Here is a 20829-nt window from a genome sequence, read left to right as displayed (position 1 = left end):
GTTTCAGCTTAGATGTTAAACAAAGGCTCTGATTGCCCTCTCTAAAGGATCCCACAGTAATACACTAAACCGTAAGCAGGTGGAGGGAGTGCCTTGGTCAACATTTACGCCTCACCCAACACTGCTGGAACAAATCAAATGGTTACGATCACATTTATGTTTTGAGAGTTTGTTGTGTACAAATTGGTTACTATTTTCCTGGATGACATCAGATACCACACTTCAAATATATTTCACTTGGAAAATCCTGAAATAATTGCAGGTGTTCTATGAATAGCTATTTATTTTTATTCTTTTATAATACAGCTCAAGCAACCGCTGATAAAATGTTATTTCTTTATATAAACTGTTCCACAATTTGCACAATTAATCCAAATTCCTTTATTTCAAAGTCAGGAGTGAAATAAAAACTCCTTGCTACTTGCAGGACTCTCCATAACTCCATGTGAGCACAGCCACATCTTACAAGTCATGGGACACTGGGATTGGTGGATTAGGAACAGTCATGACTCAGTGTGGAGATGGAGAAAGGACAACTAGCAAACCAAAGTCCTTGACTGATTTTAAAACATGATAATGTGGGTTATACCATTTCTCTCCTTTGAGCCACAAGTTTGATATTAAAAGTGAGGAATCATAACGAGTGACTGGGTTGTGAATTAACTTCTGTCCAATGCTTTTGTAACAGACCAGCATTCAGCTAGAGCCCGATAATCATGGAATCAGACAATAAAGGCTGCTATTCTGTCTACTGGTTCTGTGTCAGCTTTGAGAGTGCAACCCTCTGATTCTCACTCTCCGTACCCTGGCTAATGATTTTTTGCAAATATTCATCCACTTATCCTGCAACAGAAACTTTGGGAACAGGTTACAAATATAGGGCTATCCGCTTCCTTAAGACTTTGGCAGACATGCGTACTCTTCTTGGTTGTATGTACAGTTGAAACTTTATTGCTGGAACAGCACAGCAGGTCAGGCAGCATCCAGGGAACAGGAGATTCGACGTTTCGGGCACAGGCCCTTCTTCGGCCTGTGCCCGAAACGTCGAATCTCCTGTTCCCTGGATGCTGCCTGACCTGCTGTGCTGTTCCAGCAATAAAGTTTCAACTTTGATCTCCAGCATCTGCAGACCTCACTTTCTCCTTGGTTGTATGTACACCCTTGTCCTTCCCGGTTGCTGAAGCTGCACTTTCGGATCCCACATCCCTGCATCTGCTCCTGATTAGTCACTCTCCGCAATCCTGCTTCTCTGTCTGAAGCTTTAAATCATTTCAAACTGCGGCAATTACAGTAATGGATCTTGACACACCAGAATGCAAACTTGTTTGAAGGAGTGAGACAGTCAGCCCTCTCCCATGCTCAAAAAAGCATTCTCAACAAAGAAGGGGCAATGAGGATTATTCAAATTAATTTTGTTGTAACAGAGACACAAGGAGGGTCCTCTGATACTCTAGCTCATTCAGAGGTCAGGAAGGATGGGACGTAGAACAAATGAGTCAAATGCAAATGGAAAAGGAAATAAAATAAAATAAGACAATTCAAACAATAAATATTTACATGTTGTGTGATGGTCCAAAGGAAGAATTCTCCAACTACCTAAACGGTTTTAAAAACGTCTATTGTGAGGAATTCCTCTTTCTCTTTTTATTTAAATATATAAATTTGATAGTTTTCTTTCAGGAGGTCACAAGGTTAGTGAGATAATGGAAATTCATGGAGACACTGCCTATTTGGACTTTCAAAAGGCCTTTGAACTCTATTACTTCACATGATGCAATCTACCGATTTCAGCAGGACGTTAAAAATCTGGATTAGGTACTAGCTGCAATTTGAAGACTGAAAAGGTCGGGTTGGTGGGTGTAGTTTAGTATGGAGGAACAGCATGGGTGATGTTCCTCAGGGATCAGTGTTAAGTTAGTTTGCATATGATTGTAGTATCCTTGCAAAGGTTAAAACAACAAAGGATCAATTCAAAGATGATTTAGTTGCACCAGGGTAGTGGTTAAAACATATGAAAATACCATTCAATTTTAATTAGTGTCGTTGCTGTTGGCAGGGACAACACATCATTTCCAGGGAATATTGAAAGAGGTTAAGAAAGAAAGAGAGTTAGGCATTATTGTGCACAAATCACTGAAGGTCCATTACCAAAGTCAGAAGAGTCTTTACAGCACTTTCTCCTTTACTGACCCTCACAGGAGACTGCATGCATATGAATGCAGTTGGAGGGAGGAAATATTTTGTCATGTTACTCAGGACATCAATGATGTGAGGCATGCTCAATAAACCAGTTAGTCTTTTCTAACCTGTCAATATACTCATGCACATTTAAAATGGGACAGCCAAGTCATAACAAGAAACACAATTGACAGGGAAACTTTAGGCCTAGAAGTTTGAAAGTAGCCTTGTCATTTTTAGGTATAAAAGATAGCATATTAGCAATACAGGGGTACTACACAGGAAAAAGGATCACCAGAATAACCTGAAGAAGCTCATCTAGAACTAAACAAACCAATATTTCCAGGTTTCTGGCTGGAAAGAAGATAGCAGTAGACAACAGGATAAAGGATAAGTAAATTCAGCAGTGACAAAGTGTAAGGTTCAATTCCACTGCCACAACCATAACTACTCATAACTGCCCACTCTCATTGTGTGTTCCAGTAAGAGTCATATTGGATCTTAAATGTTAATTCTGCTTTTTTCTCTAAAGATTTGTTGAGTTCCTCCAAACTTGGTTTTTATTTCAGAGCTTCAACATCTGTAGTATTTTGCTTTTGGTTTAGCTTCCTACTCCATATTTTTATTTGTCATCTTTTCTCCTTGTAACTCTTGACAGATGAGCGTCAGAATATAACAGAATGGAAACAGGCCCTTCAACCCATTGTTTCAATGCCAGTCATGAAGTACCTATCCACTCTAATCCCATTTCCCATCAATTAAGTGCCACGTAGTGAGAACCAGAAATTCTCTATCACTTCACCAAAGAGGGCCATGCCTCATTTGAAGCTAAATATGGACCGGACCATTCAGTACTATAAAAATCCTAAACTAATCTCATTGGCATGTTGTCCCCAAGTAACCTCCCTAGCTTCAAATATTAATTTACATTTCCCTTTGAAGATGAACTAAAAAACATAACATTCCCGACCACATCATTTGCTGTGCCTTTATTTATCATGCATACCAATCTTACATATTCCAAATACAAGTGCTATCTGTTAATTTTTGACATACTAGTGACTATTTTCAAGTTGTATCAGCAAACAAATGGAAATACAGAGTGCAAGGAAAGGCCAGTGGAACAAAATGAATTCAAACCATGGACTGGAGCAGAAAGGAGCAACACACTGGCTAAGCTCCAAAGACAAAGACATTCATCGAACTTCATAAACAGACATCTTTTAATCACACATTCCCATCCAGTAAAAAAAAAGGCAATCCAAAATCTCTTCTGCAATATATTAAACCATTTGGTAAGAACACAAACACTGACACCAAAGCAAATTAAAAAAACAAAAAACTTGGAAAACGTTCTGGCACCATCTGTGGAAAACAAACCAGAGATAACATTTCAGATTGATGACCTTTCATCAGAGCTGGGAAAAGTTGGAAATGTAATAAAAATTGCTCCTTCTACTTACTAAAAGCTATTACATTCCTAACTTTTCCCAACTCTTAACAAAATGTCATTCCAACCTGAAACAGTAACTAGTTTTCGCTTCACAGATTCTGGTTGACTTGCTGAGAATTTCCAAAATTTTCCATTTTTATTTCCGATTTCCATCCTCTACAACATTTTGCTTTTCCAAAGAAAAATATTCTGACATTCCGAGATGACATAAAAACAGCCAGACATAGGCTTTTCTACATTCCATGATCAAGAGGACTGAATGGTTCCCTAGATTGGAGTGAGTTGGTCCTAAAATAATCCACTCATTGATAATCCTATCCCAGTGAGTGTACAAATTTCTCCTTTGCATCAATTACAATCAAACAAAATGTTGTCTTCTAATATAACCCACAGTAACTGAACTAAACACAGACAGAAAGTTAAAATTTAATATTGGCACCCATTCAACTTTAGAATTCAGAATGGGATGTGAGTAAGAGTCACATTGGAGTGAAATCATTTACTGTTTTTCTCCAGTGACAGCCAGACCTATTGAGATTCTCCAGCATTTTCTGTTTTTATTTCCGCATCCACAAAACTTTGTATCTTTTCAACTTTAGGAAGGGTTTCATTGTGCTCAGTTTCACACGAGTCCCAATTCATCTACCAAATCATAATCATGCTGTCAGCCTAACAAAAAAACATTCTCAACTATTTTGCTGCTTTACTGACAACTTTAAACTGTTGGATGAATTTTGAACAGGAGGCTGGTTAATAGCTTCATTCTCTCCTATTTTAATCTGTCAACAAATGGACTGATCACATCATTTGAAATCATAAGAGATGGCAACCTTCCTTACAAAAGGTCCAACAAATAGGAGTGAATTCAAGCCCAAGTTACTTTGGAACCATTCTAGAACATTTGAAGATTATGTCTGTGCTCAAATGTGTCTAATATATTAAAATGGAGTTAGTTCATTAAGTGCACCAACACATAAACTAAGGCAACACACATACCATGACTTCTGTCTTCTTCCTGAGGGGTAGTGACGGTACTGCGTTCCTCTATGTGTGTCTGTGTCAACTCTCTGAAGGAGGGAGGAGGGGAGTCCAAAGGAGGAGAGTTGGCTTGGACTAAAGGTGGCAAGGACATAAAGTAGATACAAAGCAAGTCCAAGAGGCATTGGGCAAATGCCAAGTGGACCAGGAAAGTCAAAGATCAGAATTTATGCACCAGTAGCAGCCAATGCAAGTTTAATGTGAATCAATTCAAGGTTGAACCGGGAAATTCAAGATTAAAAAAGGACAAAAAAAGTGTGAAGAAACACACAACACAAAACAAATGAAGAAAAAAAACTGTTAGCTATCGAATACAAATCAAATCATGCAGTTAACTTTCTGCCATGACTAATCTCTATATCATCATACAATACAAACATGAGAACAATTATACAAAAGCTACAGTAAAAACTGATTCAAACTCACAATCACTTACAGTTTAAATATTAGATATTACAGCTGGTCAAGTAATGATAGAATAAAAGAGATAAAGTTATAGTGTGGGTTAATTATAGTGAACAAGTACAAGCTACCAGGACGGAAATTTAATGCCTTCTTGGTTGAAGATCAAAATAAGCCGAACCCACCAAGCAAAATCTGCCTTGACCAACAGCTTACAAAGTAATCATGAACCACCAATGAATTTTTGTAAGATTCAAAATGAGGGGGCAATACTGCTCTATAAACTATAGATACTTCAGACCCATTTCCCCACCACCTTTGCAATTATTTGCAAATGATTCTATCCTCTCATCACTTCAAATATCAAACCAGTTTTTCTTTAAAAGTCTCTGCCTCAGTCACTTCAAAATCCTAACAACTGCCATTAACATTTAATTGCAATTACTATAATGAATTTGGAAATCATGATTTGGAGACAACCACCTGATGAAGGAGCAGCACTCCGAAAGCTAGTGCTTCCAATTAAAGCTGTTGGACTATAACCTGGGTGTTGTGTGATTTTTGAAATTGTTAATAGTTTCGTAAGACTCTTGCCTGGTATGTTTAGCTTCTAGCTAAAGCTGCCATAGTCCCAAAAGGACCATACGGCGGCTCTCTCATTAGGAGGAGGTGTCTGGTGCTGAGTTTATCCTGAAGGTCACCATGCTTCAGGCAAGAAGCAAGGTTGAGGAAGTGGGATCTTCCCTTGGCAACAAAGGGAATCGAATCCTCGCAGTTAATGTCGCTCTGCATCAAAAAGCAGTCATCAAGCCAAGTGAGCTAGCCTAACCTCTGGCTTATCGTTAATTAATAAAATTACAGAGAGCTCCAGAAACTTGCTTATAAAAGGAACCGTTTGAGTTAGGTTGCATGCTTACATTTCAAATATGCACAAACGAAACTATAACTTGATGATGTATTTCCAAACTATTCTTTCACCTATGGGAAAATATGTGAATAGTTTCAACTGGGAGGATGAGAGTTTGAACCTTCACTTACTGCATTTGGTCCATCCAACCACATTCCCAGTGGAATAGGACCCACAGCAGAAAACTAGCCAGTTCCCTTCAGAAAGATGTTCAAAATAACTGGTGTGGCAAACAAATATGACACCCTGGTACAGGTGAAGACTCATTTCTGAGGCTAGGCTAGATTAAAGCGAGTCATTACTGCCAACAGACATGGTTTATGCTGATATAGGACATCAGGATGGAAAATATTCTACCCACAAGCTAATGAACTTGCAAACTGAAGACAACAAAAGCCAAACAAAGCCATTTAAACTTCAAAGACATACTGATATGTAGGATATGATTAGCTTACTTATAGTTTTCTCACCCCTCAGTATTCATCTATGTCCTTTTATGCAAATGACAGCTCTGATTCATTTACATGTTTCAGTTAATTCAAGCACAAGTGCCAGAAATTATGGTTAATCATCAACAACAAGTTCTACAAAATCCAAAGGCCAAAGAATTTAACTGGGAGAAAGGCTGCAATTACAATTTAATTTATTTAATGAAGCATTCAGAGATAAATTGATAACAATTATACTCCCTTGTTACAATGTAGATTCTACAGCTTAATGCACAGTCACTGAGCCACTGTGACACATCGAAATCCGTAATTGAAAAAGAACCAACAGTAGAAATAACTATGGATATTTTAGAGTTCAAAATGTAACCTCTAATTTATCAGAGGATGGGCTCTTTGATGTAGGGGACAAGCATTCCTTACTGCTTTTTGAAGGACAATGACAAACATCTTTTAATGGTATTACATGACGACTGCAAAAACAAAATAAATGATATCTTATTCCTACATCTTTCCACCCCGATGTTTCCAATTAAGTCATTAGTTACTGGAATGATGTTATCAGATATTAACAACCACAAACTGAAACACATTGCAGTTTTAATGCTCAATTAGTGAGATAAGCAAGACTCGAATAAATGGGAGATGCGCAAATCATCACTCTTAGAACATAATGCAAACCTAAAAAAGAAATTGGTCTATGCAATGGAAGCAGACACCACCAGGCTGTATTGTGCCCCCCAACCAACTGAAGAACTCAAAACAGATATCACATAGCCATTTTTCTTTAACTCCAAATGAAACAGCTGCAGAATTAGAAAACTTTGCCCATGACACAAACCTAAGAAACTCTGGCTTTTATAATAATTCTAACATGAAAATTATTGCAAATAAGGGTGCTTGAAATGGTCACCAGTGACCTATGTTGAGATCATTTGATCTATTGACAGAAATGTGACTAACAATAAAAGAGGGAGATGAACTGTCACCGCAGGTTTACAATGATCTATTGGGTATGGTTTGGTCAGAAGTTGAACAAGAGTTTAGACACTAGTGGCCAGATTGGCAACCAGATCAAAATTTAAAAGTACAATTTTGAAAACCTCCCCATAAACCCTTGCAAAATGGGGAATTTTACAAATACTCCCAAAGTACTTGAAAATGTGCTGAAATGCACCAAAGAGTTACCAAGCTAATAATTTGTAAATATTTTATACAAATAGATTCTGTGCTAATACATCACAGTACATGTTCCAAAGAGTAGTGATCTTTTTACCTCACTTCCACTGAATGGAATGCCCAAGGCTTTCACCTTGAAGCGAGATCCTCTACATTTTCCACCATCACGTCAAAGGTTTAGTTTTGAATGTCTGTCTAAATAACTGCTGGCATTCTTGGAGGAACCCTCTCAAACTCACTGTGTACTGCATGAACAGGATGATTGCTATCTCTTATTGTGAATGAGTTGAAAGGTTTCCTTACCAGATCGTGGTTTCAGTCCAAAGGGAGCAGTGGGAGATGCTACAGGAGACATTGTGGGAGTGACTGTAGGAGTCTTGTCTTCATCCTGTAGATAATAAATAAAATTAGTTTTTAAAAAACACTCAGCTTAGTTTATCAGTGGCACAGCTGGTACTTTAGCAAAGGTTTAATGCGCAGTTGGACGCTTTGTTTTAAATTTATACTGAATTGGAACAGCATCTATCTGCAAATATGTTCAATGATTCACTGACATTACTGTGATAATGAACAGATTGCTACACTTCATAAACATTTGGAAGTCACATCCATGCCAAAATACTTCCTTTGAAAATTAATTTTTTTTGGTTTTGAGATCCAGCAGTGCTGATATGTGTTAAGATTTAATACTCCTCTTAGTAATATAGCAAGCTGCTAAATGAATAAAATCAGCAATATTATTCAAATCACTCGCTTCAACAGAAATACAGAAAAGCCAATTTCAGCAACCTGCCTTAATTCTGATCGCATTAGAGCTGGACAGTTGCACCAGTTCTTAGTAGAACAGAGCTGAGATTTTTGATTATTTGGTGCAATTTTATATGGATCTTTTTGAAGAGCAACAAATCTATTTCTCATTACGCTGCACTTGGGGATTCAAGTATATTCTTCAGGTAAACAAGGTGACAGACAGGGAGATTAACTGAAGCAGGAAATACTTGCATATTTCAGATCTTTTAAAGCGCTCTGCTGTTTTTATATTTCTATTGTAAATTTATACAACCTCATTTATAACAGGAAATGTTAATGTCACATCACACTGTGATCTCAGTTTGGAATTACAGAATGTTTTGTGGATATAACATGGGAAAGGGGTTGGCAAAAGGTCTAATTACGTGTTAAGATTTCTAACAAATTTCAGACACAACTTTAGTAGGCCGTGTTCTTAATGGTTTGTGAGACACCCAATATTCTGTTACAAAGTTGGCATGTAATGCATGTAACTGGCTGCAAACAATTAGATTTATTAATTGTCTTTAAAGTGAGTCAAAATTTCCCAAATCATTTTTGGCATAATTCGATGCATTTTAGCTTTACATTGAAAAAAAAGCCAATCACGGCTGTTTCATAAACTAAAGCCTTCGAGTGGCCATTTAAAAGCAATAACAAGAAAGCAGTGAATGATATAGGATACCCACTAAACAATGAGGTTACAGAAAGGGGCCATTTAGTCCACTGAGCCAGTGTTGGCTCTCTGTAAGGGCAAATTAGCTTCTCCCACTCCTCTGTCCTTTCTCACAGCCACGTAAATATTTACCCATTAGTTTTACATGCAGTTTCCTCTTGAAAACCAAGATTGAACCACCACAATCTCAGGCAATGCATTCCAGATCACAACCATTCACTGCGTGAAAAACAACCCTTGTGCCAGCTTTGGTTCTCAATCTTTCCAGCTTTAGGAACTTCTCACCCTAACTGCACTTACAAGGAAATGTGTCCTGGCCATGTTGAGGTGTACCCATCTAACTTGTGCAAATCTGACCTTCCCAGAAGAGATTCAAATGCCTTGGCAATCTAAATTCAATGGTATTGCAGTGTTGAATTCCCTTCTGAAACTTAGCAATGACCAGAAACTTAACTGGGCCGGTCATAATCCTGTGGCTGCAACAGCAGGCCAGAGGTTGGGAACTCTGTGGCCTGATGAGGGACAAAATGATCTGTGCTTTCCCAAGAAAGATCTATATGTTGTTCCCTGGCTCTCTGTCTATGCATGATGCCACTAGCAGCAGCTGCATGGCACTTACCAGTCATGGTCACCTCAACATCCTTTCCTCCAGGGTCTGTCATTCAAGCAATAATTGAAAAGTACTACAAAGATTGATGCGTTTTCTATTTTGAAGAGAGTTATATATTGGGCAAGTATAGCTCCTGCACTTTTAGTATTTCATTGTGCCCTTTGATGTTTCTAAAAGCAACTGACTAATTAGCCTTGGGATACAAGCATTGATCTGGGGACTGAACATATCTCTCCATTAGAACAAATAAAGATAGCTGGCAGCCCACAATGTGCAGTCAGCCGCAATAACATGCTAATAATTAAGCCTAGACTTAGTGAATAGCACAAGGAATGAAAGGAATGAATCCAGCACAGGTTTTTGCTCATTGAAGACTTAGTCTGTTTATAAAAGCACTGCTTCTCAGCCAGAAGGCAAGGAAATGCTGCTGGGAAACAACCAATTGCAACTCAACCAAATAGATGCAATCTGGGTTTTCAATCCATGACCAGAGGTTACTAATATTGAGGCTCGCTTATTTTCAAGGAAGGATTGGTGGAGAGAAAGCAGATGCTTAGACACAGTTCACTAACTCATTTTGTAGTGCTACTGTCTTGTTCCAGCTTTAAATCTGAGCTTTCCCAATATATGTGGGATGCACAGTTCAGACAGGAGGGAATTAAGTTTCAATACAGGCTTTCCCTCGTGACACTTACCTCATTTTGAGAATCATTCCTCTCCAGGCTCTTACTTGCATTCTGAAACATTTCAATGCATGTTTTAAAAATAAAAGCAAAGAAAGAAACCACATTTAGAACATTCAGTCACAAAACTATAAGTCACCCCAACCTTGTACTGGGGGACAAAATAACAAAATCAACTCTCATGAAGCACAGTTTAGTTAGAATAATTAAAAAATGGAAAATATCTGTCTTCAGTAATTTTCTCTAACAAGGCAAGCAGAATGCCCCAGTAACTATGAGGGGGTCACAGCCTCAGGATTAGGGCTGATCATTTAGGACTAGAATGAGAAGAAATTTCTCCACTCAAAAGGTTGTGAATCCTGGGAATTCACAACCCAGAGGATTCAGGATACTCCATCATCGAACAGATTTTGCACCAGGATAGACAGACTTTGGACACTCAGGGAATCAAAGATATATGGACCCAGAGAGAAAGTGAAGTTAAGGCAGAAGATCAGTCACAAATATACTGAATAGTGTTCACACAGCTATCATTATTCAGTGTAATTGATCTACTCTACTTTTGCTCTGATTTATGCTTGCTTCTGAATTACAACAAATATTATAGGAGTTGAAGATCAGGACTCAAGTACAGTAATTGCAATCAGGCTCATCAACATGACAGTGCTTCATTGTTCCAATGGTTAACCAACCACCTCTATCAAGAGCATGTTTTGACATCTGTAGGGTGTACTGATTTGTGTTCAATACTGCGTTAGATAAAGTAGAGTGAAACCTGGGAACTGGTGTAAACATGTAGCTCAAAAGAAATTTCATTTTTGCAATCATGCATCTCCAGGTCAACGGACAAGAAATCTGTGCTTGAAGTTCCATTTTCACTTTCTACAAGTAGTTTTCATGCAATCATGAATGTTAGCTTTTCTGTTGGGGGATGGTCACAAGGCCAGCAGTACATGGCACACTATCGCTTCCAAATTCCCCTCCATATCACACACCATCCCAACTTGGGAGTATATCATTATTTCCTTAATGCAACTAGGTCAAAGTCTTTGAACTCTCTTCCTAACAGCACTGCAGATGTACCTACTACATGAACTGCAACAGCTCCAGATGGGTCACCACCACCTTCTCAAGGGCAATTAGGAACAGGCAATAAATGCTGACCTTAATGATGACAACCAAATCCCATAAACACTTCTTTGAAAAGACGAGATTTTATTTCTCCAGTGAAACAATTCGTGGCAAAAGTTCTAAGACTTTTGCATGGACACAGTCAAGAAAGTGGGTTTTATCAAATGCCTAATAAATAGAACCTAATTAACAACTAGTCATTTGAGAATATGGTCACTTAAAAAGACTCTTAGACCAACTCTGCAGATAAAGCAGAGCAACCTAAATACAGTTATAGAAAACCAAGACTTTATACACCAGATCAAGTAACTGGGTAAGTGAACAACAGGGTGTTTATCCTTAAGACTCCACTGAGGTGGGTAGAAATGAACAGCATTTGGAAGAAACCACTGCTTGTGCAGAGTAGTTATCAATAATAAAATCATAGGATAGAATCATTGAATCCCTACAGTATGGAAGTGGATCATTCGGCCCATTAAATTCACAAACCCCCTGGACAGCATCCCTCCCAGACCCACCCACCCTATCCTCCCCCTGTAAACTTGCATTTACTCATGGCTAATCCACCTAACCTACACATCCCTGGACACTATGGGCAATTTCCCATGGCCAATCCACCTATCTTAACATCTTTGGACTGTGGGAGGAACTAGAGAACCCAGAGGAAACACATGCAGAAACAGGGAGAATGCGCAAACTCCACACAGCCAGTTGCCTGAGGCTGGCTCCAAACCCGGTGCTGTGAGGCAGCAGTGCTAACCACTGAGCCACTGTGTTGCCTTAACGTTAACCACCTTGAGAATATGAATACTCACAAAGACTCTTAAACCAACTCTGCAGGTGGACTGTTAACATGATTAAACATATTAACTCATGTTTAATCATGTTAACTGGATACCAGGATTACAATGATTAAAAGGCAGAATAGGTTTTACTAATATTTTACAGATCAGTGGTTACACCAAGCCTCAAATTTATCATGTTTTTGATCATCTTAGCTCATTTAAAAAAAAATGCTTTGTGAGATTATACGATCAAGGTGATTCTAAGCCTTTGTAGCTTATAGTTTAAAAGAAAAAGGCTTAACTAACTAAATTTCTTTCTGTTGAGAAAATGTTGATATGATACCAATCTCCAAAATAAGTTAGATACAACCTCAGCAAGCAAGTTATTTGACCTGGACAATAAACATAAGCTTTCAGAATGAAATGTCACATGCACAGCCTTTATGTGGATCAGCTTCCTAGCAAAGGTAGCTGGTTTGGTGGAAGCTAACAAGCCAAATTTGATTTATGTTTAAGATGGACACTAACGGCACAACTTCATTATTTTGGAAAGGAGTTACGGGAAATAGAACATCAACATGGGAAGTTGATAGTTTAGGCTGGATTAATCAAACATTGACATGAGACCAATCAGGCCTTAGGTTGAACAGCCTTTTCTCAAGTTCTTATATTTCAATCATACACAGGCGTCAAGTGACTTTAGCACCTGCTTGGACTTCTGCCATTCCAATCGCTGTGATGATGCCACCTGAGCTTCAAGCCGCGCTCTCTCCAGCATAACTTCTCGTTTCCTCTGAAACTCTAGCTCCAAGGTAGAGCTTTCCGTCTACAATTAAAGAGAGCAGTCACCATTAAAATAGGTTTCAATCTAACAAATATATTGTTCAATTTCAAAGGGTCAAATGGTACTGAGGACCGTCCAAACCCCAGCTTTCCAGCTCACAAAAATGAGATGTAAGCCTCACCTCGCAGCTGACTGCATGGACCTTGAGCATTTTCAGGTCATTGTGATTTTTTGATTGCAGCTTAACCAGTAAACTAAACTGTAATCAGGTGGCACCATCTGCAACTTCTCAGATACTGAAGCAGTCCATGTCCAAATGCAGCAAGATGAAGCAGCAAGTAACTCACTTCCTGAGTCCCCAAAGCCTGCCCACCAAGGCCAAATCAGGAGCTTGCTGGAATATTTCCCACTTGCCAAGATGAGTGTGGCTCCAACAAACTTAAGGAGCTCAACACCATCCAGGACAAAGCAGTCACTCGATTGACACCACATTCCATAACATTCACTCTCTTCCACCACCAATACTCAGCGGCAGCAATGTGCACCATGTACAATATGTACTGAAGAAATTCACCAAGATTCCTTTCCCATAATCCAAACCCACCACCACTTCCACCTAAAAGAACAAGGGTAGCAGATACATGGGAACACCACCGCTTGCAAGTTCCTCTGCAAGCCACTCACCATCCTGACTTAGAAATTTTCTGTACTTCCTTTAGTGTCGCTGGGTCAAAATCCTGGAACACACTCTTCAACAGCATTGTGGATGCAACTAAATCAAATGCAGCAGTTCAACATGGCCGATCACTACCACCTTCTCAAGGACAATAAATTCTGGCTAGCCAGCCAAACCCATGTCCCATGAAGGAAAAAAGGAAAAACCTCACTTGGAGACTAGTTTGCCTGAGGAAAACTAATTGCTGGTTTGAGAAGTAGCTGAAGAGATAGTTCCTTATATGCAACTAACGAGTGCGTGCAACATTTTCTTTCTAACTGCCTACCCCAGATGAACATGAAAATTCAAAAATAAATTTCAACTTAAATAATTTATACATTAATAACATGTATCATTATGCTGAGAAAATCTTATCCCTGCATATAAGCATCCAAATTGGGCGTAGGAACACAGCAAACTGAACATCTAATCAACTGAACTTAACGATAAAACCTGCTACCTACTGCATAAATCTGGAGAAATTCAGTAACACTTTACAAGACAACTTCTCAGAGAATCAAGAGAAAGAGCAACCTTCAGGTGAGTGGGAGCTGAAGGTGAGAGAAATTACTAGACCAGGATGCAATGATGCAATGCGATTACAATTTTCGTGTTATACGTTCTAACTTTATTTTTAAACCAGTATTATAAAAGCTACCACTTGTCGGTCTGGCCTCAGGGTATTATCACTTGACTGCTAATCTAGAGACCCAGGTAATGTTCTGGGGACCTAGGTTCAAATCCTGTCATAGCAGATAGAACATGAAACAGAACAGGACGGCAACAGGCCTTTTGGCACACCATATCTGTGCTGACCATGATGCCATCCCAAACTAATCCCACATGGTCTGTATCCTTATGTTCCCTGCTTGTTCATGTGTCTGGTTAAAAGCTTCTTAAACGTTGCTATCATATCTGCTTCTACCATCTCCCCTGGCAGCATGGTCCAGGCACCTATCACCCTCTGTGCAAAATACTTGTCCTTTAAACCTCACCCCCAGCCCCACCTTAAACTTATGCTGCCTAGTATTTGACATTTCCACTTTGAGATAAGATCACTTCACATTTTTCTAAACCTAACAATTCATCTAGCAATTACTATCAAAATGGCTGATCTAGTTCAGTCATTTCTGGTCAATGGTAGTCTGCAGGATGTTGACAGTGGGGGATTCAGTGAGAACAATGTCAAGGAGACTGTCACGGTCAAGGGGAGATGGTTAGATTCTCTCTTGATGGAGATGACCATTATCTGGCATTGATGGAATTTAAATTCAATAAAAATCTGGAATTAAAAGACTATTGATGACCATGATACTGTTATTGATTTTTGGAAAAATCCACCTGGTTCCCTAATGTCCTTTAGGGAAGGGAACTGTCATCCTTTCCTGATCTGGCTCCAAAACCACATCAAGGTGGTTGACTCTGGACAATTACGGATGGATAATAAATGCCCAGCCAGCAACACCCACAACCCATGAATGAATAAATAAAATAAACATTAATAACAGAAACTGCACGTTATCTCATCACAGCATAGTTAAAATATGCCCCACTGCAGTCCGAATGTTGACAGGATGTATACACAGACATGTGACTTTAAAAATGTTATGGGTCAGGAGCAGTAATATTCTTTCACCTGGAGGTGCCTTGCAGTCCAACAACTGATGCATTCCACAATTTGAGACCACACACACCGTGACCAGCAGTGGTGTGCAGTTCACCTACAACTCACACCACACCAGCATTTTCAGCCAAAAACAAATTATACTGGCAAATGAATTCATTACTGAGTTTCATTTTGCACATTCATTATGTATATGCTAGCACCTTTACCAATATGTGGACACAACCCAACCTGCTGTTCACTCCCTATTGTGTTTAATACTCCCTTTATCAAACGATTCATTTTCTTTTAAAACCATATATATGTGCTGCTTCAGCAAGGGCTTGCAGCAGAAAATTCCACATAGTATATGAAAAGTAATCTCTGTTAATTCTTTGTCATAGATTTGTATCCAGTTAGTATTGTAAAGAAAACAGCCTTCAATTATAAAAGATAGTTCTTTTTAGCTACATTATTGTGCTACTACCTAACATCTGCTCCTACACATCTCTTTTTCATATTTTCTTTCAATGCTCTTCCCACCAAAATATTTCCCATTGCACTGGACTGCATCTGCCATCTCTTTGCCCACTCCACCAACTCGTCAACGTCCTATCGGATTTCTGCACCGTTCTCCTTAGTCTACAATTCTCCCGGGTTTTGTGTCATCTGCAAATTTAGAAATGATCCCCCTGCACAGCAAGATCCAGATCATTAATTATATATATCAGGAAAAGCAAAGGAGCCGGTACACCCACTGCAAGCCTCCCTCTACCCCTGAAAAGTGATTGGGTCAATGGGCTGAGGAATAGCAAATGGAGTTTAATTTGGATAAATGCATTGTATTCTATTTTGGTAAAACAAAGTCAGAGCTTATATAATTAAAAGGACCTTGGATACTGTTTTTGAACACAGACACCTAGGGGTCCAGGTCATAATTTTTTGAAATGTGCATCACAGGTAGACAGGATGGGTAAGAAGGCATATAACACATTTGCCTTCATTGCTTAGACCTCTGAATAAAAGAATTGGGATGTCATGTTGAGGTTGTACTGGTGAGGCCTCTTCTGGAATACTCTGTCCAGTTCCAGTTGCCCTATTATAGGAAAGGCATTATTAAGCTGGAAAGGGTTCAGAAAAGATTTACCAGGATGTTGCCAGGAATGGAGGGTTTGAATTATACGGAGAGTTTGAATAGGTTGCAGCGTAGGAGTTTGAGGGGTAACCTTATAGAGGTTTCCAAAACCATGAGGGGTATAGATAAGGTGAATGGCAGGTACCTTTTTCCCCTAGGGTGGGGGATTTCAAGGGGGCATATTTTTAAGGTGAGGAGAGACATTTAAAAAGGACATGAGAGGCAATTTTGTTTACACTCAGAGAGTGGTTTGTGTGTGGAATGAACTTCCAGAGGAAGCTGTGGTTGCAGATACAGTGAGAACATTTAAAAGATATTTGGATAAGTACATGAATAAAAAATGTTTGGAGGGATACAGGCCAACGCAGGCAATGAGGCTATTTTAGTTTGGGACTATGGCCAGCATGGACTGGTCAGACCGAAGGGTCTGTTTCCGTTCTGTATAAACATATAACTCTATGCTTGCATCAAAGGGAGGGAAAGCGTGGTAAAGTCACAGGCCTAGTAAACAGCACTCTAGGTTATTCATCTAGATGGTGAAATCTGTATTCAGTAAAAAAAAAATTGGAATAGACCTAGCCTCATGTAACTACTGTCGACTGTCATTAAAGCCCGTCTGGTTAACCGGAGTCTGCTGTCCTTAATTAGTCTAATTTCAGACACACTTAACTGCCCTCTGGACAATTAGGGATGGGCTATTAATGCTGTCGAGCCAGTGACGCCCACATCCCATGAATGAATTTTTAAAAATTCCCCTCGCCCTGTTAATCAAATTAAATTTGCAGTGTTAATAAATAACAGAAAGATGTTAAGTGATAATATATTATTGTTGACAACTTTTAACCAATGGTCTTGTGAGGGTCACAAGTGATACTCTGAAGAGAAAAGTTTGCACTGTAACATTTTGCATCTATTTTTGTACAGTGCTAGTATTTCCCTGCGACAAGTGTTAGTGATGCACAGAAACAGATGAATCAAAGTTAATGAGGTGAGGAATTGTTACGGAATAGAATGAATGACCTCAGATGAAGAATCCTCATCTACACAAAATGGAGCAAGAGCCTAAAAATAAGAACAAAAGAAAGCTGCTTTAGCATGAAAAGTAAAACCCACATTACAGTGCAATTATTTACAATGTAGATAAATTTGATTACAGTAGTGATAATAATTGCATTTTAATTCTTGCAAAATGCACTTTGAACATAAATACAATGAATTGTTTGAACACGTATTTTCAACGTCATCACTAAACTCCGTGCATCTACTGAAGCTAACATAATTTTAATGATAAACTGCAAATTACATCCTGTTTCGCTACCATCCCCTTACTAATGTTATCCTTTTCTGGAGCAATTTGCCACTTCTCAACTATGGTTCTAAAAAACATTCTAAAAACAGTAAACCATTCAACCTCTCCAGCCTGTTCTATTATTCATGACTGATCTTAATCCCTTGATCTGCCTTTGTTCATGACCTCTTCTAGCTTTAAATCAACGAAAATATAACCAGTTGAAATTTTAACTGAACCCATAAACCTCTGGGTGAGTGTTAGAGGTTTCCCTTGCATTGCATGCAAGGAAAAGCTTAATGATACCACTCTGAACAGCCTAATTCCTATTATAGGTGTATTGTCTCTTTTTCCTTCACAACCCCACCACAGGAACTGGATTTTTCTCTACTATATTAACAAATCCTTTAATCACTCTGAAATCCCTCAATCTTTTGTGCAAGGGAATACAAGCCTATTCTATACCGTCTTTCCTCTTAACCCTTTTCGTCTCTTCAAAATCTAACGGATTACGAACAATTTTGATAGCATCTGCTAATGAACTATTCTAGGGAAAAGATTCTGTCCTCACTGCCAGAACGCAAGTGAGAGCTAGTTCTGAAGAAGGATCACTATGTTAACTGTTTTGTGTCCACAGATGCTGTCAGACCTGCTGCGTTTCTCCAGTAATCTCTATTTAAGGCAGAACTGGTGTTTTTCTATTCAGTAACATTATCAATTGCAGCTTCTACAGCCATACTGAGACTCACGAGCTCAGCCCGAACCTGGCACCTTCTTACAACTACAGCTAAGCTTCTCACTGGAAAAACTGGCCAAGCCAGTAGAACATTATGAAAGTTTTGACTGCCATGTGTACTGTTAAATTATTTCAGTTCTGCCTGTCCTTCCCTCATTGATTCTGAATCTTAAAAAACCATGAACTCCTTCTATGTGTCAATAGGTATCCTTTTTTTTCCTCACCTGGTAACTGGAGAACTTCGATGAGGAATTGATTTTTGGTGCCTGCCCACTGGAATGAATGAAAGAAACCGCACATTTAGCAATAACATTAGTCATGGCTTATAATTTACTATCCAGATACACAATACAGAGAAGCAAAATGAGAGATTTTACCCTGTAAGAACCTTACAACAGCTAAAATCATTAAATTCCAGAGTTAATAATTCTGAAAGACATTATATGATCTCATAGCTCAAGAAACATAACTCAATGTTTCTTAAAATAGTAATCTAGTTTAAATTTAAAATGAATTCAGGCAGATAAAATTTAAAACAAGCCACTGGTCTTAACTACTTTGATGCTCTCTTTATGTTCATAGAATCATATAATCCCGAGAGTGTCGAAGGGGTTCAGTGAACATAAGCAAGAAGGTTCAAGAGGTGTGCATCCAAGATGATATGCTGAGATATCACTACTGCACATACTGCCATATTCAGCAAAATCTTAATAACTAAATCATCACTTCCAGAATAAAAAACAGGCAAACGCAAGGGATTCATTCAACAGTTGAAAGTAAGTATTTAAAAACGATAAACCCAGACATTTGCATACGCAGGAAGATTTGAACAGAAACGGCCATGTGAAAAGATTAGTGCGATAACCTTACGATGCTGTGGGACAAACAAACGTTACAGCCATGTACATCACTAAGAAAAAGAGAGAATATTCTGGAATGTGTTTTACTGGATCATTCTCAAAGACATAGTTTTGGTTTGGAGCAGAGATCAAAGTCCGCAGGAATCCTGTTGGAATTGTGTAATGTTAATCACAGCTAACAAGATCTCCTGGACTAGTTTCAAACTACGAAAGGAATAAAAAAGTAACTTGCCAGTTTGATTTTGCAATAGACCTAGGCTTTTTAATCTGCTTATCAGCTTCTTTCTGGAGATTTCACAGCTCTGGGCATGCTGGACAATGGCTGTTATCGTGATAAATAAGGCACCATAACTGTGAGATGCAGGTTGGATGGACCAGGCCTCTTACTCTCTGCCATTATTTGGCACACAAGATATCTGGATTGTTCTTTTAAACTAGAGAGTTTTTTTTTTTCCCTTCCATAATTCAAGCATTTTACGTGGTTTTATTTGCTTTGCAAGGATCACATTGTTTTGGGATACCCAATTTTTATGCTTTTTGTCAATAAGTGCCGAAGCCACACAGACCACATTCCAGTTTCCATTGCTACTCTGTGCAGATTTCAGCCACTGGTGGTAGCACTAGTCACAGTTGGCTTCAGTGCTCCAGCGAACATTGCCATTAGCGTTTCCAAATATTCTACACTGACCACCTAGTAAAAGTTTGTGTATGGCTACCAGCTGATGATAGGATCAGGGTCCAACTATAGTGTACCTGTGACAGTGTTATGGCAGAGTAGACTCAGTAAGACGATTTAGATTAACAAATGGAAACAGAGGGAGATACTAAACTTGGTGCGCAAAATTTTCACTGTGGAGGAAAAGCAAGCAACTCCAGGAGAGGTAGGAAAGAATGAAAAAATACCAAATAAAATTAAAAAAGAAAAAAACTTACTTTACTGCAGATGTTTTAAATTCTGAAGGGGTTGTTGTTTCCATCTGTAAAGGATACAGATGCACTTCACTCAAGTCCATACAATTCACATTGAATCTGAGTGGCAAGGAAATTGAGAAACATTTTAATAAACGAGAAGTTGCTTTAGTTCATGGCAACAATTTATAGTATCAGCTCAGATTTTTTTCAATCAATTAGATATTTATAAATATTCAATAACTTCACTGAAAAATCTCATCAAACCTCTTCAACATATCACAAAATGTGGTGCTCCTCAGAGTACGAAGCTGGTCATTCAGCTAAAATTTATATGTACTGAAAAATGTGTTGCTGGAAAAGCGCAGCAGGTCAGGCAGCATCCAAGGAGCAGGAGAATCGACGTTTCGGGCATCAGCCCTTCTTCAGGAATGAGGAAGGTGTGCCAAGCAGGCTAAGATAAAAGGTAGGGAGGAGGGACTTGGGGGAGGGGCATTGGGAATGCGATAGGTGGAAGGAGGT

At 38.8% G+C, this 20829-nt stretch overlaps 1 protein-coding gene across 7 annotated transcripts in view; it reads right to left on the bottom strand.

Moving 5' to 3' along the window:
* lrch1 (leucine-rich repeats and calponin homology (CH) domain containing 1) overlaps positions 1 to 20829 on the bottom strand; it is a 177044-nt gene that overhangs the window by 22654 nt on the left and 133561 nt on the right. For 3 of the 7 annotated variants that reach the window (XR_006313114.1, XM_043700368.1, XM_043700369.1), the window contains exons 12-18: positions 20332 to 20427; positions 18763 to 18811; positions 17535 to 17576; positions 12984 to 13103; positions 10374 to 10415; positions 7907 to 7991; positions 4628 to 4744 (exon numbers count right to left, since the gene is read on the bottom strand). Coding sequence is in view for 3 of the 7 variants with exons in the window: in XM_043700368.1 (XP_043556303.1) it covers positions 4628 to 4744; positions 7907 to 7991; positions 10374 to 10415; positions 12984 to 13103; positions 17535 to 17576; positions 18763 to 18811; positions 20332 to 20427 (551 nt within the window). In the remaining 4 variants the exon portion in view is untranslated. The remainder of the gene's footprint in view (positions 1 to 4627; positions 4745 to 7906; positions 7992 to 10373; positions 10416 to 12983; positions 13104 to 17534; positions 17577 to 18762; positions 18812 to 20331; positions 20428 to 20829) is intronic. The other 4 variants (XR_006313116.1, XM_043700370.1, XR_006313115.1 and 1 more) reach the window with 3 other exon arrangements.

This window comes from Chiloscyllium plagiosum, chromosome 12 (assembly GCF_004010195.1).
Source record: "Chiloscyllium plagiosum isolate BGI_BamShark_2017 chromosome 12, ASM401019v2, whole genome shotgun sequence".
NCBI classification, from domain to species: domain Eukaryota; kingdom Metazoa; phylum Chordata; class Chondrichthyes; order Orectolobiformes; family Hemiscylliidae; genus Chiloscyllium; species Chiloscyllium plagiosum.
The sequence above is the reverse complement of the archived record's forward strand: the minus strand, read 5'-3'. Positions and strand labels throughout refer to the sequence as shown.